The 25,129-nt window shown below is 43.2% G+C and overlaps 1 protein-coding gene across 1 annotated transcript; it reads right to left on the reverse strand.

Moving 5' to 3' along the window:
• Positions 1-20,768: 20,768 nt before the first annotated feature.
• Positions 20,769-24,700, reverse strand: LOC123061062 (SUN domain-containing protein 1). Its single transcript, XM_044483973.1, has 2 exons — positions 23,613-24,700; positions 20,769-21,277 (listed from the first exon to the last, which is right to left on the reverse strand). Exons 1-2 carry the CDS (start codon positions 24,642-24,644, stop codon positions 20,972-20,974), a joined length of 1,338 nt encoding a protein of 445 aa, XP_044339908.1. The 5' UTR covers positions 24,645-24,700; the 3' UTR covers positions 20,769-20,971.
• Between the last annotated feature and the right edge of the window lie 429 nt (positions 24,701-25,129).

Here is a 25,129-nt window from a genome sequence, read left to right on the forward strand (position 1 = left end):
GGTAACCCCATTTTGAGCTTAAACGATGAGTACGACCTATGATCAAGTGATCTCACTTGACTCCTAAGTCAATGTACTCTAACATAGGTGACTTTGTCACCGCCCAACTCTAGATGAAGTTCTCTTGTGTTCTTTTCTGTGTTGCATTTCATCATATTGTTCCCTTCAAAACTTCATTAGATTTTCTTTTCTTTGCTTTTTATTCTGCATTTTCTGCATCCAATTCATTGCAAATCTTTGTGAGATCTTATTTGTTTAGTGAGCTGAGGTGACAAGTGTTTTTCTCTGTGATGAACTCGGTCCCACCGGTTTCATGTTTCCGGTCTAACCGAAGATTTTCGGAGCAACCAAAGCATAAAACTCGGTGACACCGATTTCACTACAGGAAAAACATTTGGCCATTTATTCCTGCTTTATTCTTGATCCAGCTCCACTCAATGAATCGTGTCCTCTGCAAGTGTCACATTTACCTTAATGCTTTATACTGTGATTCAAGGACCGAACCCATTCACAACAAATTCCAGAAGACCCTTCTTGGAAATTGATGTTAAAGGGGAGAGAGAGATCACATCAAAGCTTAATAATATCTCTAGGGGGAGAGATCTCTAGGGGGAGGGAATACTCCAGGAAAGAGTAATCTTCGAGGATCCCGGATGCTTGATGTTCAAGAGGAGAGATGCCACATGTCTTCTTGGGGGAAAGACATGTTCATATGTGCTTATTTGCATTAGCTCTGTTTTTCTGTTCCTATCTTCTCCCAGTATCCCATGCTAGATTCAGGGGGAGCAAGACATCCAAGGGAAAGAAATTCATTAAATTCTTTGCATATCTTTCTCTTTGGGGACATGTCAATATCTATCGTGGTACTCTGTACTCACTCTACATGTCATCCCAGTCTTGGTACTCTTGTGGTGTCTTTTGTTTGCTCTAGCTAGTGGGTGCATCTGTGTTATCTAACCTTGTTTACGTAGGCTCATTCCATCCTAGCCAACTCAAGACCACAAGGTAAGTATATGCATCATAGTCATGTGTATGAGAAAGTCTTGCTGATGTACATACTGTTTGCAAGAAGGACTCATGGGCATGAAGGTACATTTCTCATATTTTCATCATTTGCTCTGATGCATATAGTCAAGATACATGTAACACTCTACTACTCTATCATGGTTATGCTCTCACATGCTTCTATATTCCATATTCACATGATTGCATACATGTAGGGGGAGCCTATGCTTGTTACATGTCTTTCCAAAGCTTTACTTGCTATTCTCTGTATCTTTATCTAAAGCTTTGATGTATGTTGCCATCAATTACGAAAAAGGGGGAGATTGAAAGCACAAGTGCTCCCTAGGTGGTTTTGGTAATTAATGACAACATATCTCTTGTTGGACTAACACTTTTACCTAGTATGTTTCAGATAAGTTCAACAATGAAGTGGCATGGACTAAAGGATGTGGAACCCCTTCAAGATGCTAAGGACAAAGGATTGGCTCAAGCTTCAAGATCAAGACTCTACATTTACTATTTTAGTGATCCAAGATCACATTGAGTCTATAGGAAAGCCAATACTATTAAGAAGGGATGAGGTGTTGCTTAATGGTTTGCTTGCTCAAAGTGCTTAGTGATATGCTCCAAAGCCCTCAACCACTTTATCACTTCTAGATATGTCCCACACCAAATATCCAACTCGGCCCCACCAATTCTTTCTATCTAGAGCCATCGAGTTCAGTTGACATAGCCACTGCCAGAAACCCTAATCAGTTCGGTCTCACCGATGGGATCTCGGTCTCACCAAGATGGGCTTGCAAACTCTCTGTTACCTATTGCAATATTTTCGGTCCCACCGAGATATGCAATCGGCCCCACCGAGTTTGCCTGGCCAACTCTCTGTTTCACTTATTACCCAAATCGGTCCCACCGAGTTTGAGTAATCGTTCAAACCAAGTTTTGGATTTACCCTAACCCTAGCACATCGGCCCCACCAAGTTGATCCAGTTGGTCCCACTGAAAACCCTAACGGTCACTAGGTTTGCTAAATCGGTCCGACCGAGTTTTTCAATTCGGTCTCACCGAGATTGGTAAATTGTGTGTAACAGTTAGTTTTCGTGTGGAGGCTATATATACCCCTCCACCCACTCTTCATTTGTGGAGAGAGCCATCATAACATACCTACACTTCCAATACACATTTTTTGAGAAAGAGCCACCTACTCATGTGTTGAGGCCAAGATATTCCATTCCCACCATATGAATCTTGATCTCTAGCCTTCCCAAGTTGCTTTCCACTCAAATCTTCTTTCCACCAAATCCATATCCTGTGAGAGAGAGTTGAGTGTTGGGGAGACTATCATTTGAAGCACAAGAGCAAGGAGTTCATCATCAACACACCATTTGTTACTTCTTGGAGAGTGGTGTCTCCTAGATTGCCTAGGTGTCACTTGGGAGCCTCTGACGAAGATTGTGGAGTTGAACCAAGGAGTTTGTAAGGGCAAGGAGATCGCCTACTTCGTGAAGATCTACCACTAGTGAGGCAAGTCCTTCATGGGTGATGGCCATGATGGGATAGACAAGGTTGCTTCTTCGTGGACCCTTCGTGGGTGGAGCCCTCCATGGACTCGCGCAACCGTTACCCTTCGTGGGTTGAAGTCTCCATCAACGTGGATGTATGATAGCACCACCTATCGGAACCACGACAAAAACATCCGTGTCTCCAATTGCGTTTGAATTCTCCAAACCCTTCCCCTTACATTCTTGCAAGTTGCATGCTTTACTTTCTGCTGCTCATATACTCTTTGCATGCTTTCTTGATATGTATTGTGTTTGTTAAACTTGTGCCAAAACTCCACTTCAACTTAAAGAAGTTAAAAACTGCAACTTTTGGTACTTAGTGTCTAATCACCCCCCATCTAGACACCTCTTCTCGATCCTTTCATTATGACAAAAGGTAAAAGTATTTCTAAGCCATGAGTTTAGCAATCATTTAAGTGATCCTGAAATTGTTTCACAAGTTACTGATCTACTTTTATCATTTTGGGGACTTGTAATGACACATATATACTAAACAGAGCACTGTTAAATTCTATTGATTTTAGATCATATGAGTTATGGAATGGAAATAAACCCAATATGTCATGTATCAAAGTTTGGGGTTTCAAATATTATGTAAAATGTTTACAACCAAATAACCTTGACCCTAAAAGCAGACAAATGTTACTTTGTAGATTAACCCAAAGTTGCAATGTTTGTTGCAAAGAATGGACACTTCTCAAAAGGTATTTTTTTGTTAAAGAAGTAAGTGGTAGGACAGTACATCTTGATGAGATTACTGAATCTATGGTACATTAAGTAGTGGGGCGAGACCTTAAGTATGATTTAAATCCACTGCTACAATAAATGTGACATCACATGACTCCTTGTAATGCAACACAGGATAATCTATGATACATTAGAGGAAGTAGGGGAGAGAATGAAATTAACTAATCATGAAAAATGGAAGCACGAGAATCTACTTTGTCACCCTTGTATGATGTTGAATCTGATGCAATCATTTTATATAAAAGCAACTCTTATAGTGGATATGAAGGGTGAGTTAATTGTAAAGAAGTTTGTGAATGCCTTTCATCCGATTACATCTTTAAACACTATTTTTCTTCTAGCTATGGCAGCCTCTTAGGAAGAGGAATGATAGAGTGATGGAGACGTTGGGAAACATAGTAGAAAGGGAAAAAATCCACTCTATGATCACCCAGGAACAATATGAAGATGCAGGGTTTGGATTAACAATCATTACCGACTCAGGAGTGCAGCAGAAGTAGACGAGAGATCGTACTTAGACTCCCTCGAACCATTGATGATGATCCCGCGAACCTCCCTCGAACGATCCATCAAACGGAAGACCAAAAGCACAACCTCTCTACTTGGTTGCAAGCGTATAGTCTTCACGATTCGGCAGCGCTTCACCGTCCAGAGCTAATCGTCGCTAGAAAATTAGAGGAAGGAAATTAGAACCACACTGGGCTTCTAATTACGAGGATTAGAGGAACTAGGTCTTTCTCTAATCAGTCAACTAGGACCAACTAGAACTAGAACTAGATGAACTAGAGGAGGCTCCAAAACTTGTGTGTTCAAAATGCCTTGGACCTCTAGTATATATAGGTTGACGGGAGAGGGAGGGAAACCACAAGGAAGGGAAGGAGTCCCCTCCTTGCGCCAACCAAAAGCGGGATGGAGGAGTCCTTCCCCCACCCCAATCCGGCCTCCCTCAAGGGGGAAAGGGGCGCCTCCCCTACATGGGCCCTTGTGGCCTAATTTTCTCTCCATCGTTTGTCCTTTTAATGCCCATTGATATTAAATTAAATATAAAAGACTTATAACAATTACTAGAGCATATTATATATAATTTAACATCTCCAGAAACATTTTTCACCTATATATTATTTACCGGTAATACCCGGTATTGCCTGATAAACTCTGAAACCCTTCCGATGACCCTGAAATGCTTCCGGTTCCTCTCGAAACTATTCCGAATATTAATGAAAAAGTTCCACAAATAAATCCTTGATATTCTTGTCCTACTAACACTCAATGGACCGTGATTACCTTAAGCTTGTGACCCCATAGGGTCGGTAAATCATAGACATGAACGAAACCCCTTCGTTCAATGACCTATAGCGGAACCGTGGACGTCCATATCGATCCCCATGATTACACGAATGCCATTCGAGTGAACCTTTGGTTATCATGTGATCTTCCCGTTGCTTCACAATACTTTACAAATGTAACATCCCAAATTTTCAATTTGGAATGTTATACACTAGATCATCATTGCATATCATATTTTATTGCATTCTGGTTGATCCTAGAAAATTCTACGCAACTCAAGGACCCTTGGAGAGAGTTGGGGATTTCGTTATTTTCATATTTGAGTTTTCTCAAATTTTGAAAATAGGATCATTTGATTTTATTAATTTTATCTTCAATTATTTCTATTACAAAAATATGAGAGAGGGAATAAAATGACTTTCCCAAAATAAAGAAATATTGAGGATTTAATAAAAAATCAAATAAGATTTTATTTTGGTTTTATTTGCTATTTTATTTTAATTAGGGAAAAAATGCGTGTTTTTTAAAATTGCATTTAGGCCCCAAATAAATGGTCATCCTGTGCAGCATGATTTTAGAAGCCGGGGAAAATTTATTTCGGGATTTTTGGAGTCCGTTTAGTATTCCTTTTGTTTTTTTTCTTAGCATAATTAAAAAAAGTCCGAACTGCCTTACCGGGCCGTGTCCGACCTGGACTCCCGGCCCGGCCGGCTTTATATAGCCGGGAGGCCCAGCCACCACCCCCCCCCCACCGAAACCCTAGCAGCCGCCGCCCCTAGCACGCGCCGCGCGCCGCCGCCCGCCGCCGCTGCCGGAGGTAGTTTTTTTTTCTTTCGCCGCCGTTTTTTTAGAAAACCGATCGGTTTTGTCGGTTTTTTTAGTTTAGTTTCATTTTTTTAAATAGATCAGTTTTTCCGGTTTATTTAATTAGTGAGCGTTCGCCCGTTCGTTCATTTTAACGAACGTTCATCGTTTTTCTTTTTCTCGGATTAAATCCGTGATTTTTCTGATCGCGATTCCTGATCCGATTTTCGTTTTAGTCTAACTTTTCGCTCGTTTATCGGAATCAGGCGATTCAAGCGCCTGGAGTTTCGTCTCGAAACCCTCTTTCTGTTTAACCAACTCAAACAAGTTTTTGCCACTGTAAAAATTGCCCTAGATCCAGAATAGTAAACGAAGCCTGTTTCTTTTGCCGTTTGTCTTTCGTTGCTTCGTTCGATTTGATTCTTTTTGCCAACCGGAGTTCTTAAGTTGAACTTTCTGGTTAGATCTCTTATTTGAGTTTTACCTGTGCATTAGTTGAGTACTTATTGTATGCTTGTTTGTTTGCGATAGAGTACCCGGAGTGCGCCGCTTGCTACTTCGAATCGCTACGTTTCCCGGATCATCAGCAAGACAAGTAACACTTTGATCATACTTCCAATTACCCAGTTTTTATTGCATTAGATCAATCCTCACACATTGCATGATTAGGATCTAATTAAATTGTGGGTTTGGGTAGTAGTTGAGGTAGTACCTATTACATGTTTATTATCAAACCTTTGGGAGTTACTTCTACGTTTGCTTATTATGCCATGCTATGCTAGTAGACGTGGATTGGGTGAGTGTATCCATGACAGATGTGAGATTGTTAAATTAATGGTTTATCTAAGGTGGCAACTTAAATACACATCTGGGTGGATTGAGGCACCTGGGTATTCCAGCGATTGCCTGTTTTCTTTTGGACCGCCACCCAGGCTCAAAGGGATCATGAGGTTATTCATGCTAGAAACTTCCGTGTGCAGCCACAAGCTACTATGGGCTCTAGCATAGTTGATTAAGTTGTGCGAACTCTTACAGTGGTAGACTAGCAGATGTAGGGGAAAGTAGGTGTAACGGTCTACCCGATCGTAAGGTGCTAGCGCTTCTGAAAGACTATGTCTCGGTCATCCGTTTCTCAAACACCATGTAGTGCGAGAAATCCAACGGAGGCGATCGAGTCTTGTGGGGAAAAGTGCGCAAACCTCTGCAGAGTGTATAAACTAATCATGGTTAGCCGTGTCCCCGGTTATGGACATCTTGAGTATCTAGTACCTGGATTATCATGTGAATCTCATCATGTTACTCTAAAATTAATTTTGTTGGGTTTTGTTTAATGATGATGCTTAATTGGGATTGAGAATGCTGTCAACCATTCTCAATGTTTAACAACTACCATGATAGTTAAATAAAATTTATTCCTTTGCAGTAGGGAAAAATTGGCTTTACGCAAAACTGTAACCATAGAGCTTTCCACCAGCCAAATATGCATATAGTATAGCCTATTTCATTCCATTACTCTCTATGTGTTACTTTGCCAGCATATTCCATGTGCTGACCCGTTTCGGGCTGCAACGTTAATGTTGCAGACTTTTCAGACGACGATTAAGGTGCTTTTAGGTCGTGGTTCTATACTCAGTGATGCCGTTGGAGTTGATGGACTCACTTATCTTCCAAGCCTTCCGCTGTTATCGTTATTAGATGGCCTTAAGCCATATTTATTGTAATAAGTTCTCTTTTGAGACACTCGATGTAATAAGTGTGTGATTGCTACTCTGTTATAAATCCTTCGAGTACTGTGTGGTGTCAGCATTACTGATCCAGGGATGACACCTGAGCACAGAGATTGGACCGTTTGAGGTCTGGTCGCTACAAGATGGTATCAGAGCACACGCTGACTGTAGGACACGACCACTAAGCTAAAGCCCTAGATCACTACTCACTCTCTTCTCTTTATGACTTCTCATCTTTTCTACTCTTTTAGGATGGCGGATGCAAGGAACAAGTTCACGCAACCGGATGAAGATACACCCTTTGGACGTCACTTGAAGGAAGTCACTAGATACCTGAATATAGGAGTACCAAGCTTCACCGGGACCTACAACGCCACTTTACCGGAAGAAGAGCGCTGGATGATTCAAGTTCAAGTTCCAGGAAGGACGCTCATGCCAGTCACTGAGCCCATAGAGTTTTCTTTTGATGCACCAACTTGGGATCTAGGAAAGAGCATGGCAGCTCACATCGCCATGGTATGCATTGGAGAAGTTTACCGCAATGATCTCAAGGATACTATCTACCAGATTTGTGAGCGCCGAGATGAGCTCTGGGAGATGATCAGCACCAGAAAGGATAAATCAATTGTAGCTTTTATATGGGAGTTAAACCAACACATTCGACGTCAGGAGAACCAGATGTGCGCCGACATGATAGATCTGAAGAAGGCGAGGACAAGAATCAAGGAACTAGAGGAAGAACTTGAGGCTACACGTGAAGATTATGAAGAGGAAATTGAAGTATTAGTGGAGAAGAATACCGACCTAACAATGAAGACCGGAATATTTATGGGAGGCCCTACACCAGTAGAAGAAGACGAAGAACCCAAGGAGATTCGCCCGGAAGACTACATCATCATCGACGACACCGACTCAGATCTAGATGATAGCGATGATGACTATGTTGATGAAGCTGGAGCAGATATCATGGAGTCTACAACCGAAGAATATTTCTAGTAGACCATCCCAACAGTAGTAGTATTCCACCATGTAAATATAGTAGCCCGAGCACTTTTGCGATAGTTAGATCGATTGTATGCCCTTGTTTGATTGATTGAATGAAGTGAATTGTTTGCTTTTGCCTCATGTGCATATGGGTAGTGTTTTCTCTTTAGACCCCCTCTATTCTTAAATCTCATCTTTTCTAAACCCTCAGATGCCTCCGAGACGTGACCCCGGATTTACCTTCCCACCGGAGCTCACTCAGTTGATCCAGCAGCAGAACACGTTGATGCAGTTGCTAGTCCACAACCAGAATCAGGGGAACAACAACAATAACCCACCACCACCACCACTTGTTGATCACTTAGCATGTTTTCTTAGGATGAATCTGTCGGTGTTTTCCAGTAGCACCGAGCCGATAGTAGCAGATGATTGGCTCCGCAAGACAGCTAGGGAGTTGACCACAGCAGGATGCACAGATGCGGAAAAGGTGAAGTTTGCCGCACATCAGCTTGAAGGACCCACAACATCATGGTGGGAGAATTTCACAGCCACTTTCCCTGTCGACACTGTCACGTGGGACCAGTTTCAGCAGGCTTTTCGTATTGCCCATGTTTCAGCAGGAGCTATGGCCATGAAGAAGCGAGAGTTTCGCAACTTGCGCCAAGGAGGACGGACAGTTGGCCAGTATGTGGAGGACTTTAGTAAGTTAGCACGTTATGCCCCAGATGACGTTGCTACTGATGCAGCTAAGCAGGAGAAGTTTCTGGAAGGACTGAATGATGAGTTGAGCATGCAGTTGATGGTAGCAACCTTCAACAACTACCAGGAGTTGGTAGATCGTGCTCTCATGATTGAAGGGAAGCAGCAGCAGATTGAGAATCGCAAGAGGAAGTATGGACAAGGGAAGTACAATTCAGGAGCTCAGCAGAAGCCACGTTTTACCCCTAGACCGGGAGGACATTTTCAGCATACCCATGGAGGAGGTAGCTCGCACAATCACAATGGCACCAAGAATGGTAATGGGAATGGAGGAAGCAACGGCCAGAACCGCACCAACCCATCGACCCCAGCCAAGAGAGACCTGAGCCAAGTCACTTGTTTTAAGTGCCAGAAGACCGGACATTATGCCAATGAATGTCCTGAATCCCAGAATGGAAATGGCAATTGAACCTCTGGGAAGAAGCCGAACCCTTTCAACAGGGGACAGGTGAACCACGTTAACGTGGAGGAGGTTGAAGAGCAGCCGGATGCAGTAATCGGTAAGTTTTTGGTTAAGTCATTTACTGCACTTGTTCTTTTCGATACTGGTGCATCGCATTCATACATATCAAGGGGATTTGTGGATAAGTATAACCTGCCCACCAAAGTTCTTAGAACACCTATGTTAGTAAGCTCACCAGGAGCGAAGTATATGGCTAGCCAAGGATGTTTTGAAGTGCCATTGAGTATAGGTAGGCATGTGTTTCCCTCGGATTTAATCATTTTGGAATCACAAGGATTGGATGTAATTCTGGGTATGGATTGGCTGTCGATGTATGGAGGAAACATCGATTGCGCCAGTAAGTCGATCTTGCTTACCACCCCAGAAGGGAGAAGGATCAAGTATGTATCCCGGCATGTGCCGAAGAGGACTCAAGTAAATTGTCTAACAGGAGTTGTGCAGGAGGAAGTACCGGTAGTGAAGGATTTCCCTGATGTATTTCCAGAAGAGTTGCCAGGCATGCCACCGGATAGAGATATTGAGTTTTTGATTGAGCTTTTGCCAGGCACAGGGCCAATATCAAAGAGACCATATAGGATGCCCGCAAAGGATTTGGTGGAGATTAAGAAGTAGATTAAGGAGTTACTAGATAAAGGATATATTCGCCCAAGTTCTTCGCCTTGGGGATCGCTAGTACTTCTAGTGGAGAAGAAGGATGGATCGTTAAGGATGGTTGTTGATTATCGAGGATTGAATGAAGTAACCATCAAGAACAAGTACCCACTACCAATGATCAATGATCTGTTTGCTCGATTGCAAGGAGCTAAGGTATTTTCCAAGATCGATCTGCGATCAGGATACCACCAGTTGAAGATTCGAGAACAGGATATACCTAAGACGGCTTTTACCACCAGGTATGGGCTGTATGAGTATACCGTTATGTCATTTGGTCTGACTAACGCACCTGCATATTTTATGAACATGATGAACAAGGTGTTTATGGAGTTTCTGGATAAGTTCGTCGTAGTGTTCATTGATGATATCCTGGTTTACTCGAAGAATGAAGAGGAGCATAAGGAGCATTTGCGTTTGGTTCTTGGAAAGCTCAGAGAACATCAATTATATGCCAAGTTTAGCAAATGTGAGTTTTGGTTGAAGGAAGTTGGATTTCTCGGACACGTTATATCGGAGAAGGTATAGCAGTCGATCCCACTAAGGTTGATACCGTGACAAATTGGGAAGCCCCAACAACAGTTGGAGAGATCCGGAGTTTTCTTGGACTCGCAGGATACTACCGGAGATTCATTGAGAATTTCTCAAAGATTGCGAAGCCTATGACGGAGTTGTTGAAAAAGGATACCAAGTTCATATGGACTGAGGAATGTGAGGCTAGTTTCCAGGAGTTAAAGAAACGTTTGGTTACATCACCTGTGTTGATTTTGCCAGATCAGACCAAGGATTATGAGGTGTATTGCGACGCTTCACGTCGAGGACTTGGAGCAGTGCTTATGCAGGAAGGAAGAGTTGTTTCCTATGCCTCACGACAGCTTAAGCCTCATGAGTTAAATTATGCTACGCATGATTTGGAGTTAGCAGCCGTAGTGCATGCATTGAAAACCTGGAGACATTTTCTCATTGGAAACCATTGTGAGGTGTACACGGATCACAAGAGTTTGAAGTATATTTTCACGCAGAAGGAGTTGAACCTCAGGCAAAGGAGATGGTTGGAGCTCATCAAGGATTATGATATGAAATTGCATTATCACCCCAGAAAGGCTAATGTAGTAGCTGACGCGTTGAGCCGTAAAAGCCACATCAACACACTAATGACGGGAGATTTACCAAGGGAGTTAGCCGAAAATCTTCGAGAGCTATGTTTGAAAATAGTTCCAAGAGGCTATGTAGCAGCATTGGAGATTCAGTCTACTTTGATGGATAAGATCAGAGAAGCTCAAAAGACTGACAAGGAGATTGCCTCTATAAAGGATAAAATGAGCAAAGGAAAAGCTAAGGGATTTCTTGAGGATGAGCACGATACCTTATGGTTTGAAGACCGTGTTTATGTGCCAAATGATTCGGAGATCAGGAAGTTAATTCTGCAAGAGGCCCATGATTCACCATATTCGATTCACCCAGGAAATACCAAGATGTATTTGGATTTGAAGGATACTTTCTGGTGGACCGGAATGAAGAAGGATATTGCGGAGTATGTAGCAGTTTGTGATGTATGTCAGAGAGTAAAGGCAGAGCATCAGAAGCCAGCAGGATTGCTATAGCCATTGCCGATACCCGAATGGAAGTGGGATAAGTCAGGCATGGATTTTATTACAGGATTGCCCAGAACACGTTCAGGCTATGACTCGATATGGGTTGTAGTCGATCGTTTGACAAAGGTAGCTCATTTCATTCCAGTGAAGACTACCTATACAAGTGGAAAGTTGGCAAAGATATACATGACCAGAATCGTATGTCTGCATGGAGTTCCAAGGAGCATTGTATCAGATAGAGGAACCCAATTCACCTCAAAGTTCTGGAATCAGTTACATGAAACTTTGGGTACCAGACTGGAGTTTAGTACAGCTTTCCACCCGCAGATAGATGGACAGACCGAGAGAGTCAATCAGATTTTGGAGGATATGTTGAGAGTTTGTGCGCTAGATTATGGATCTAGTTGGGACGAGAATTTGCCATATGCAGAGTTCTCTTACAACAACAGTTATCAATCCAGTTTGAAGATGGCCCCTTTCAAAGCCTTGTACGGAAGGAGGTGCAGGACCCTATTGTCTTGGGATGAAGTTGGAGACTGCCAGTTGTTTGGACCGGATCTGATAAAGGAGTCTGAATAGAAAGTGAAATTGATTCGCGATAGGCTCAAGGTAGCTCAATCCAGGCAGAAGAGTTATGCAGATTCTAAACGCAAGGAGACAGTTTACGAAGTCAAAGACCGAGTTTATCTTCGAGTATCTCCACTTCGAGGAGTTAAGAGCTTTGGAGTTAAGGGAAAGTTAGTGCCACGTTTTGTAGGCCCATACAAAGTTTTGGAGCGTATGGGAGAAGTAGCCTATAAGTTGGAATTTCCCGAAGGATTGTCAGGAGTTCACGACGTGTTCCACGTATCCCAGTTGAAGAAGTGCCACGCAGAGATGGCTGATATACCGCTGAGAGATACAGTGCCACTGGAAGCAATTCAGTTGGACAGTGATTTGACCTATGAGGAGAAACCAGTCAAGATTTTAGAGTATGCCAGTCGAGTCACCCGCAACAAGGTTATCAAGTTTTGCAAAGTTCAGTGGAGCCACCACACGGAGGATGAAGCCACCTAGGAGCGAGAGGAAGAATTGCTGAAGGACCACCCTCACCTATTTTCTAGCCAACCTGAATCTCAAGGGCGAGATTCATCTTAAGGGGGGTAGGTTTGTTACATCCCAAATTTTCAATTTGGAATGTTATACACTAGATCATCATTGCATATCATATTTTATTGCATTCTGGTTGATCCTAGAAAATTCTACGCAACTCAAGGACCCTTGGAGAGAGTTGGGGATTTCGTTATTTTCATATTTGAGTTTTCTCAAATTTTGAAAATAGGATCATTTGATTTTATTTATTTTATCTTCAATTATTTCTATTACAAAAATATGAGAGAGGTAATAAAATGACTATCCCAAAATAAAGAAATATTGAGGATTTAATAAAAAATCAAATAAGATTTTATTTTGGTTTTATTTGCTATTTTATTTGAATTACGGAAAAATGCGTGTTTTTCGAAATTGCATTTAGGCCCCAAATAAATGTTCATCCTGTGCGGCTTGATTCTAGAAGCCGGGGAAAATTTATTTCGGGATTTTTGGAGTCCGTCTAGTATTCCTTTTGTTTTTTTCTGAGCGTAATTTAAAAAAGTCCGAACCGCCTTACCGGGTCGTGTCCGACCTGGACTCCCGGCCCGGCCGGCTTTATATAGCCGGGAGGCCCAGCCGCCATCCCCCCCCCATCGAAACCCTAGCCGCCGCCGCCCCTAGCCCGCACCGCGCGCCGCCGCCCCGCCACTCGCCTCGCCGCCGCCGCCGCCGCCACCGCCGGACCACCGCCGCCGGATCCGTCGCCGGAGGTAGTTTTTTTTTCTTTTGCCGCTGGTGTTTTTTAGAAAACCGATCGGTTTTCTGTCGATTTTGTCGGTTTTTTTAAGTTTAGTTTCGGGTTTTTTTAAATAGATCGGTTTTCCTAGTTTATTTAATTAGCGAGCGTTCGCCCGTTCGTTCATTTTAACGAACGTTCGTCGTTTTTCTTTTTCTCGGATTAAATCCGCGATTTTTCTGATCGCGATTCCTGATCCGATTTTTGTTTTAGTCTAATTTTTCGCTCGTTTATCGGAATCAGGCGATTCAAGCGCCTGGAGTTTTGTCTCAAAACCCTCTTTCCGTTTAACCAACTCAAAAAAGTTTTTCCCACTGTAAAAATTGCCCTAGATCCAGAATAGTAAACGAAGCTTATTTCTTTTGCCGTTTGTCTTTCGTTGCTTCGTTCGTTTTGATTCTTTTTGCCAACCGGAGTTCTTAAGTTGAACTTTCTGGTTAAATCTTTTATTCGAGTTTTACCTGTGCATTAGTTGAGTTCTTATTGTGTGCTTGTTTGTTTGCGATAGAGTACCCGGAGTGCGCCGCTTGCTACTTCGAATCGCTAGGTTTTGCGGATCATCAGCAAGGCAAGTAACACTTTGATCATACTTCCAATTACCCAGTTTTTATTGCATTAGATCAATCCTCACACATTGCATGATTAGGATCTAATTAAATTGTGGGTTTGGGAAGTAGTTGAGGTAGTACCTATTACCTGTTATTATCAAACCTTTGGGAGTTACTTCTACGTTTGCTTATTGTGCCATGCTATGCTAGTAGACGTGGATTGGGTGAGTGTATCCATGACAGATGCGAGATTGTTAAATTAATGGTTCATCTAAGGTGGCAACTTAAATACACATCTGGGTGGATTGAGGCACCTGGGTATTCCAGCGATTGCCTATTTTTCTTTATGGACCGCCACCCAGGCTCAAAGGGATCATGAGATTATTCATGCTAGAAACTTCCGTGTGCAGCCACAAGCTACTATGGGCTCTAGCATAGTTGATTAAGTTGTGCGAACTCTTACAGTGGTAGACTAGCAGATGTAGGGGAAAGTAGGTGTAATGGTCTACCCGATCGTAAGGTGCTAGCGCTTCTGAAAGACTATGTCTCGGTCATCCGTTTCTCAAACACCATGTAGTGCGAGAAATCCAACGGAGGCGATCGAGTCTTGTGGGGAAAAGTGCGCAAACCTCTGTAGAGTGTATAAACTAATCATGGTTAGCCGTGTCCCCGGTTATGGACATCTTGAGTATCTAGTACTTGGATTATCATGTGAATCTCATCATGTTACTCTAAAATTTAATTTTGTTGGGTTTTGTTTAAGGATGATGCTTAATTGGGATTGAGAATGCTGTCAACCATTCTCAATGTTTAACAACTACCATGATAGTTAAATAAAATTTATTCCTTTGCAGTAGGGAAAAATTGGCTTTACGCAAAACTGTAACCATAGAGCTTTCCACCAGCCAAATATGCATATAGAATAGCCTATTTCATTCCATTACTCTCTATGTGTTACTTTGCCAGCATATTCCATGTGCTGACCCGTTTCGGGCTGCAATGTTAATGTTGCAGACTTTTCAGACGACGACTAAGGTGCTTTTAGGTCGTGGTTCTATACTCAGTGATGCCGTTGGAGTTTATGGACTCACTTATCTTCCAAGCCTTCCGCTGTTATCGTTATTAGATGGCCTTAAGCCATATTTATTGTAATAAGTTCTCTTTTGAGACTCTCGATGTAATAAGTGTGTGATTGCTACTCTGTTATAAATCCTTCAAGTACGGTGTGGTGTCAGCATTACTGATACAGGGATGACACCTGAGCACAGAGATTGGACCGTTTGAGGTCTGGTCGCTACAACAAAAGTCGAGATGCGTCGGTATCCTCCCGAGTCATGCGGATGCTCACTGTACCGTTGATCTCGTTGCCGGTTTTGTTCTTCTTTCTCGTTGAAATGCTCTGGCATCCACGTGACATAGTCACCTGCGTCTGGCCAGACTATGATGGATATCGTCACACAAAGAGGGCCCTAAGAATATCTCTCCATCGTCGGAGGAGCAAATCCCACTCTCGAGCTATCTAGTCCCTTGTCAAACTTTCTGATGAACCTGTAAGCTTTTGTTATGATCACCTAGTTACAGATGACGTTTGACCAACCCGAAAGTCCAGTGTATAGTAGGAAGTGACTACGATACTCTCATGATTTGAGGAACTAAAAATTAGATGTTAACACTCCATGTTATAACAATTGATTTCAGATGATACTATCTCAAAGTATAACAAACAAGTTTGGGTTGATTCAATATGATCGTTCTTCTACCGTCATACTCTCAATGTTTTTTTAGGACTACCGTTACACTTAAATATATCCTAAGATCCAAAAACATGATCACCAACAACGCTTGAGCCAGTCTTAGAGGCAAGGCCAGGAATCTATTCTTTACCATTTCTTATTCCACATGTGCATATCATTTTTCCATTGAATCGCATATTCCAAAACCATAGCAGTTATAACATGAAATATAAACTCTTAACTATGAACATGAAAATATAATAATACAATATTATTGCCTCTAGGGCTATTTCTAACAGCCGAGTGTAGTGGTGTGCAAGATTAAGGACACCCACCGTATCAATGCATTGTGGAGATAACTTAATCATCAGCAGACGCTTTACCTAGCCATTTTATCTTATGGTGCTCCATGTTTTGAACCTTTTGTCTTCCTTTGCTTGATGTTGGCATGGAACTTAGAGCATATCCAACGGATGATGTAAGGGTTGGTAGCCTAAAATGGTTTTAGAGCAGGACAGAGAAGGTTTTTGCACACCAGAAAAAGGTTTTACTCTAACATATGTCCTAAAACTAGTTCCCTAAAATTTGGAAAGCAGTTGAAATACAAGAACCGATTGTGTGGAGGAAGTGATCCGGATCTGAAGGTCACCGGGTGCCGAGCTCGATTTTGGCATGAGAAGGTCGTCGGAGGCCAAGGAGGTGTTGAGGGCATGGAAGGGGCTGGAGGGGAGCCGGGGGATGCTGCCAAATTTGTCGGCAGCATGCCGAACGAGCGCCGTGAGCTCGGCAAGGAGCAACAGCTACTAATCGACGTCGATGGGCCGCGGTGGTGTTGTGGCAACCATATCAGGCGGCGACATGGCGTGAAATGGCCGAAATTTAGCTACGGTGTCCCGAGATTTGGTGGCGATCATGGGGGTCGCAACGGACGTCTCGAGCGGCAGGGTGGCGGCGGGGCTGAGGGCGACTAGCGGAGTCACAGTGACTGGCGGAGTCGCAACGACGGCGAGAACCGGCCGAAATCCGCGTGCGATAGCGTTGGTTAGCGGCGGAGAAGTTTCACCACAACAATTGAGTTTCCGCTACAGAGATTTTTAGTTTTAGGGAAGTCGCTAAAGGTGCTGCAAATTTGCAACACGTGTAGCAAAATTTTAGGGCAATTGCAATTTTGTTTAGACACCATATAGAGATAGTGTGTCTGTTGAAGCAGTTTTTTTTTCCTTTTTTTTGCCCAAAGTGTCTCAAGTGACAGTATTTTGGGCACGATGACTCTTTTGGGGCATTTGGTCGAGATGCTCTTATGTGACTTTGTTCTAAAACTATGTTATTAGGGCATGTGCATTGGTATCTAGTCAACTGTCTGTAATGCATGTCACGTGAGATCTTTGTCGTGGTGGAGGAAAGAGATTAAACAAAAAGAGACAGACCCTCTGCAGAATTAAAGACCGTCTATTTCCGTAAAAGTGTGCATCTAAGGGCATGTACAATGGTGCTATTTTAAGAGTGCCACGTAGGATCAATGATGAGGTGGAGGAAAGAGAACTCATAAGAAAAGGCTTGTATTCTCTTATTTAAGAGAAGACAAAAGATGATCTCTTAGCACAATATGTCTCACTACGTTTTTAGGAATTGCTAATTATTGAAGATAAGACTAAAAGATGATCCATTATAAACTCTCTCTTTTGTCATCTTTAAATTACATGCAAAACTTAAGATAAGATTATTTTATCAACCATTGTACATGCCGTAACAACGTGCTTTTTCCTTGTACGAGGGTCGTCTATAACCAACCGTTTCTCTGTCTGAAAAAATCAATTTTCTGTTTCCTAACCCCTCGCATGGGCCTGCTGGCACGGGCCTGCCACCGCTCATATCGGTTTAGACTGTGCGTTGTACAGCATTTCGATAGTACAACCTATATCTGATATGACACAGTATTACAGACAGCCCTTGTCTAAACAATTGTACATGTCCTTAATGTAAAGCCGGACTTCTTGCGAGCACTTTGCCACAAAGCTCCATTGAGTTTCAAAATAATCAATAGGTGTGTCTGTAATTAAAAGGAAAAAGATTAACATTAGATGGTGATCTAAAATGGCAACATAATTTACAATCCAGAAGATCATAAGTATTTTATTGCAGGCCTCAAATAAAACTATTTTTTTATGAAAATGTTCTTGTCTATGACGTACTACTCTCCCATCTACACATGAAAAAGTTTACGATTTATTTCAACCTTTTTTTTAGAATCACGATTTATTCCAACTTGTAAGCTCTCCTTTTCCAAATCCATAAGGTAAAAAACTCATCTGAGTTCCGGGCCTAAAGCAAGAACCAAGGGGAACCAGATCCTCTACCGTGCCCGAAAACACGTCAGAGGTGCCGTGCCTTCGCTTTCCAGGAACGGCCGAACTAATGGGCTTGTAGCCTACGAGCAGAACGGCCGAACTACAAATAAACATCTGTGTGCATGCATGGATTCATAGGGTGAGTATATGCTCATGTATGTGAGCGACTATTCAAGGACGGGTTTCTCGTGCCTCCCGCCGGTGTCTCTCTGAAAATGGAATAGGTTTCTCCCCATCTAGTTCCCGTCCTGATGGTGTTTCTAGCATCATCGGAGGGTGTGTGAAGATTTGTCTCCGACTGATCTCGCGGGATCCCATCTTCGTTCGTCTGTGTTCATGTGTCTATAGGTTGGATCCTTCTGATCTATACTTCTCTTCAACAGTGGCGGCTGTTGTTCTAGTGCGTTGGTCTGATGGAGCCTTAGCACAACAACTTCCCAACTGTCTACAACAGCAAGATTTGCCTGGATCCGAAGAGGGAGGGGCGAAGACGGCGGCGCGCCTTCGGCTCGCTCTAGTGCTTGTAGTCATTGGTAGGTTTCTACAGACTTGGATGTATTTTTTACTTCTTGTTTTCTTTGTACTACCTTGACAGTTGATGAATAAATTAAAAAAAATCTCGTAAATAATATTCTTTATATGAAAAATGATGAATAGTGGCCGTTCGGTGGTTTCAGAATCTCGATGTAATTTTTGAGTTGATTTTGTACTTCCGATGAACTTTTATAATACATCTGATTTTTTTGGAAAAAATAGTTGGGTGTTTTCTGCATAAAAAATCTTGCTTTTCTATTCAACGAACGTGTGATGCTCCCGTACTCAAGGTTGGATGTTTTTTTAGACAAACGTTGTCAAGCTGTTTTTTTTAGCGGTACGTTGTCAAGCTGCTGGAAATAAACAGAAAAAACAATCAAAATACCATGCCATTAGTTGGGCCGCTCTGCTCGTAGGCTACAGGCCTAGTGCGCCCGTTTTGCTGGAAAGCAAGAAGTAACGGAAATAGTACGAAGATATGGGAGGAGAACTGGCTGCCCAAGGAAGAAATGATGAGGCCTTACGGCTGCATCTCAGCAAACCCACCCGAGATGGTCTCAGAACTCATAGACGCTACCACGGCTACATGGGACAAGCATAGACTCAATGCTACCTTTTTCCCGTTCGATGCAAAGGTGATATCGGGCATCCCGCTGTGTACCATAAACCTACCAGACTTTTGGAGTTGGGCTCACGAGAGAAGTGGACAATTCTCAGTTAAATCAGCATATAACATGTTAGTCACAATCAAGCAAAGAAGGGAGGCTTGGCTGTATGAATCCGCAGGGTCTTCTGATAATCGCCTGGAAGAGGGATCGTGGAAGACATTGTGGAAAATCGAGGTGCCTTCTAAAGTGCGCATGTTCTTATGAAGGTTGTCGAAACAGTCGCTACCCAGAGAGGATGTGAGGGCGCATCGCAATATGACAACATCGAGTAGCTGTGGTCTATGCGGACAACCAGATTCATGGCGTCACTCTCTCTTGGAATGCACGGTATCTAGGTGTACTTGGGCACTAGTGGACGAAGAGCTAGCTTGCACCATGGCGACAACAAACAGGGACGAGAGCGAAGAGCTGGCTCTTCAATCTGCTTGACTCGCTAACCCATGATAATTTCCTCCTCTTGGCAGTCACACTCTAGGCGATCTGGTTTTCCAGGAGAAAAGCAATACACGAGGCGATCTTCCAGACTCCTCACGCAATTCATGCATTTATCACTAGCTTCATAGCCGATTTGGAGTCAGTTCGGGTGGTGAAACCCCCAACCAGCACCAATGCAAGGACTATGCAACCACTTCCTAGACCTAGTACCCCACCGGTTAGCTATGCGAAGATTCATGTTGATGCTGATGTACGTTCTAATAGGGGGGGAGCGGCTGCTGCTGTGTGCCGCGATGACCAGGGCGCATTCCTGGGCAGTTCAGCTTTGGTCATCGAAGGAGTGTGCGATCCAGCCACGCTTGAGTCCATTGCATGTCGCGAGGCCTTTGCCCTCGCGGAAGATCTTAATATTCACCGCTTCATTGTCTCGTCCGATTGGAAGCAAGTCATTGGTGACATCGCAAAAGGAGTTCAAGGTTCCTACGGAGCCATCATTAGTGAAATCAAAGCTAGGGCTGCACACTTTTCTTGTAATTTTATTCACGAAAGTCGTAGAGTCAATATAGAAGCTCATAAGTTAGCAAAGTTTTCTACTTCGTTATCTTTGGGTCGTCATGTGTGGCTTGGCCAGCCCCATGACCAACGTTGTATCCCACTCATTATGGATTTTGAGTAATAAAATGGCTTTCCCCTCAAAAAAAAAAAACATCTGACGTGCCTTCGGGCACGGTAGAGGATCTGGTTCCGAACCAAGGAGTGCTGTGCCCTGACAACTAAGATGTCACAAAAAAAGGAACTAAGATGCCAAAAAATCCAACCAAGATTTAAGAATATTGAAAGTGATCTCTCTAATTTGCACCAAAATCCCAAGTCTGGATTCGGTAGTGGAACCCGACCTTCTGTTTGGTCGTATGGAAAAGAAAGTATAAATTGGATCAAAGAAAAGGGAAAAAGATAGGCAACTCTCACAGGAGTCGAACAGGGTAGAAGCAATTTTCTTTTGCGTGAACTTGCCCTTTCAAGCTTACCAAGTTCAATCAACAGCCAACACTGATGCACCAAAGAGTTACTGGCCATTCGTGCATGGCAAAAACTGAACATCTGGACTAGATCACTAGAAAATGTGCAGCAAACAATCATTTAACTTTTTACAGAGTGTGCATGACATAATCCTAGACTGAAACTAGCAAACGCCCAGAGAAATGGCCCTAAAGCAAAACAGATACAAAAGAGATGGAAGGATTCTCCATCTCATCAGGGCAGTGGACTAGCGATTACTGGCGTGACAGGCTCATGCCCATGCACCCGGATGCGGTAAATGCACGTCAGCGCGGAGCTTCCATGGTTTGAAGTGAAGTCCAGCCTAACCATGTTGACAACACCGACATCTGGGGCAGTTATATCGAATGTCTGGATATTGTTCTTGGCTAGGTCGTACGTGAACTCGGTCAAGGCGTACATCTCTGCAGCATGGTTTGGAGGGGTCTCGGTATGTGTTCCTTGGTACCATCCGGATAGCCGGCAGTCCTTTGGAGCAGTGGACATGTCATACGCCACATCCTGCATGCCATGCAACATTGTAAGTATAATAGCTTTGAACAGAGTGAAAAAATTCCTTTTTTGCAGGGGAGAGTGAAAATCTTCCAAGACCAAATTACGTATTTAACCTAGGGCAGTGAATTGAACACGTAATAAGTAAGAAATATTTCATCAGTAAAACTCTCAAATGGAACCTGAATATGACTAGTTTGATATTCACAGCTGTGTAATTTGGTAACCGAGTTGCACAGACTTGCAGACTTTAGAGGACATGTGGGAGTCAGATGAAACAGCTAAGATATAAATATATTGACAAAGGTTTCAAAACCAACTATTTTAATTTTCTTTGTGGTTGAAATAGATACTCAATATGTGTGCTCAAACAAATGTATCGAATTTGCAAAAAGAATTTGATATATGGTGCTAATTTCCACCATTTTAATTACAGTTTTTTTCTTTTTATGTTAAGATAACCAGTATCCCAACACCATCAATTTATCAGCAGGAACTTTGGATTAAGCATGACCATCAAAAGAAAGAAACGGCAAAGCCTTTTTTTACAGTATAATGTGTCTTGCAAGAATATTGTCCCTAATATATATATAAAAGACAAGGGTCAGAAAAAAAAACCAATAAGATCTTTTGGATCAGACAAAGAAATCATGAGACCACAAGTCAAAATGAACAGGGCCAAAATGGAAGCGTATTCCAAGGATAAACATACTAATGTCAGAGTTTATGGTTGCCCAGTTCACTTCAACGAAGACTAACCTGACATATTTTCCCCCAAAATAATTACTGATAGAGTAAATACTGTTAACTATCAAGAATAACCAGGTTTGCAACAATATAAGCCATTTACTATTACATTTCCAATAAGCATCAAAACGCCATAACCTGATACAAGTATGTGCTAAATCAGTACTCCCTCAGTCTGGGTTTACAAGGCCAGAAGGCCTATTAACTTGTCTCACCATTTTAAACGTGACCGATTTTATGGAAAATAGTAGCAGCATCTACTACCCAATCAATATCACTAGATCTATAATGAACTATGTTTTTATAAATTTATTTATTGCATACTGTATATATTGATTTTTTTGGATCAACTTAAGTTTGACTAAGAAAAAACAAGGACTTGTAAACCCGAGACAGAAAGAATAACACATTTACTTTCTATTCTTTTAGGCAGGTTGCCTATAGCAGGAAATGACACAACAATTAAGTTATTTGTTACAAGGATAAGAACAAAATGAGACAAGACTACACAACAAAGTTGAGCCTCCAGCCAACAATAAAATAACAGTAAAAAAATACTTGAATTCTACTTTAGAAGTTCAAATTTAACAGGAACAAAAGAAAACAGCAGTATCATTGGCTTCAACTAAGATCAATCATATGCAAAATTCAGAAATGGTGAAGTATAATTCACTGGCTCAGAATTGTGATGAGTTTGTTGGAAATATATTAGTATAGTTATTTAATAAAACTAGATGATAGCCCGCACATTGCTGCAGGAATCGGTTGCAATATATTCCAATGCGATTTGGTGGTACATATTATATATTGTATTCCAATACTGTATAGTCGAAAAATATTTATTGAATACAAGTAACATAATATAATGGGAAGCTTTTTCTCCTAAATGTTGAGGTGGCATGTGTGGTGAGGTGGGATGTGTGCATGTTGAGATAAATAATAATGGGCCTTTGATGAGATAATAATGAAAACTTTTTCCCATGCATGTGGAGTGGGCCTTTGATGAGATGGCATGTGCATGTTGAGATAAGTATATGTAACGGGGATTAACTATTTAGGTATATATAGGATGTGGTATTAAGCAAAAGCTTAATGTTTGAGAAACAAATCAGAAAGTGCTGCATCAGAAATTCAGAATGTTCTGTGTCAAAAAAAAATAACATTCACAAAGTTTTTAAGAAGAACAATTATTCAGAGAAAATAGAGTGTACTGATAGTACTTATGACTAGACATAAAGGCTTAAGAATGCTAACAACCAAACAGATGTAGTTAGTAATTCGTATAAAATGATCTAGAATTGACCTCCCAACATACCATGATAGTACCCAAATGCTACAAGGGAATATGCATCAAAACCCTTAAGCAAAATCACTCAGCTGCCACAAAAATTTTACACTTTAAGCCCCTTAAGGATCTGTGCCACACGAGTAACGAACATGAACAATTTGCATTCACAAACAGCCGACAAACCATACTCCCTACATTTTGGTCAAACTATCTATTTCATGAATGAGCTTGAAATATATTAGGGCACCGAATAACTAAATGCAAAGTGAACAGAGAATACTATAGTAAATGGGTGTCAGGAAATATTACCTTGGACACATGCTCCAGTGTGATTGCCTCAGGGATTATCCCCTTCCTCAGTTGGATCTCCACAAACCCACTACTCCCCTTCAAGGGAAAGCACTGCCCGGGCTCCCCAAAGCTCGGCTGAAGTATCTTCTGTGACTGGTCACCATTGTCTCCACCACCAAATGGTAATGCAGAAAGAAGACCACCACGTTTCCCAGCATCATATGCCTCCGAGTAGCGGACAACTCTTCCCCCAGCAGACCCCACGGCATAGTCCACCCTGCCAACCCCATCGGCGGCATGCTTCTCTATTTCCCTCATGACGATCTCCCTGGCCAACGCGCGGACCTGATCCAGATCGACCTCGGTGCCAGAGTTGGAGCCTAGGCTCTCCTTGAACTCATCCAGGAATGCTTCAAACTGGTCCTTCCTGAGGAACTCCATCCGCCTGAGCCCGCCCAGCGCGTCGTTCAGCTCGTCGGTCCTGGCGTCCAGCAGGTTGAGCTGTCCCTCGATGGCAAGCCTCTTCTCCTCCAGCAGCGCCGCGAGCTCGCCCCGAGCGGCCCCAACCTCGCCGTCGATCTTGCGGTCCACGGCCTCGAGCTGCACCTTCAGCGCCCCGAAGGCGCGGGCGAGGGAGGCCTCGACGTCGTTGACACGGGCAGTGTAACCCGCGAGCGCAGCGTCGTCGGGCTGCGCGAGAGGGGCTGGGTGCGCCCAGCGCCAGGCCTGGTCCCCCAGGTAAAGGAGCACGGCTAGGAGGGCTGCGTTCTTGGCGGCGACGCTTAGCGCGGTCTGCCACCTCGGCCGACCGGAGGACGACAGCCCCCTCTTCCGCCGCGCCTGGGACAGGGGCGCAGCGGCGGCGGCGGCGGCGGCAGCGGTGCGCGACGTCGGGGTGGATGGGTGCGGGCGCTGGTCGAGGAGGAGGACCGGCCGCTTGCGCACCGGGGCGGTGGCGGCGGGGGGGCGGGATGCGACGGGGCTGGGGTCTAGGGCCACCGGGGTGACGGGGCTGGCCACCGCAGCGTCGGAGATGGACGGGGACGCCATGGGTGGGGGGAATCTGGTTCGAGGGGGAGGCGGTTGGGTGGAGTCGACTTTGGGGGGAAATCGGTGGGGAATTCTGGGGAAATTGAATAGGGTGGGGATCGAATCGAATGGAGTGAAGAGAGGGAAAGCAACAGCGTGGCAGGCACGCATACGCTGCTCAGGAAGAAAAGTTGAAACGCCGGTCCTTTGTTCCTGCGGCCACCGACGGGTGGGGACGCAGGCCAGGAACAACACTTTCACATATCCACACGCCTACAACGTCGGCTCGAATCAGTTCCAATGGTTTTGTGAGGAACTGTCCGTCAATTTGTTCGGAAGCAGAGAGGAGGCCGTGGGATGACTTCCCTTCTAAGGCCTCCTTTGGTTTGGAGGAATTTTGTAGGATTTTTATAGGATAAGATTTCTATATAAAAAATTTCTTCAAAACTCTTTGGTTTGTAGGAATGAAATCCTATTTTTATGAAGGAATTCTTCCTATCCTTCAC

This window comes from Triticum aestivum, chromosome 3A (genome assembly GCF_018294505.1).
Source record: "Triticum aestivum cultivar Chinese Spring chromosome 3A, IWGSC CS RefSeq v2.1, whole genome shotgun sequence".
Taxonomy (NCBI): Eukaryota; Viridiplantae; Streptophyta; class Magnoliopsida; order Poales; family Poaceae; genus Triticum; species Triticum aestivum.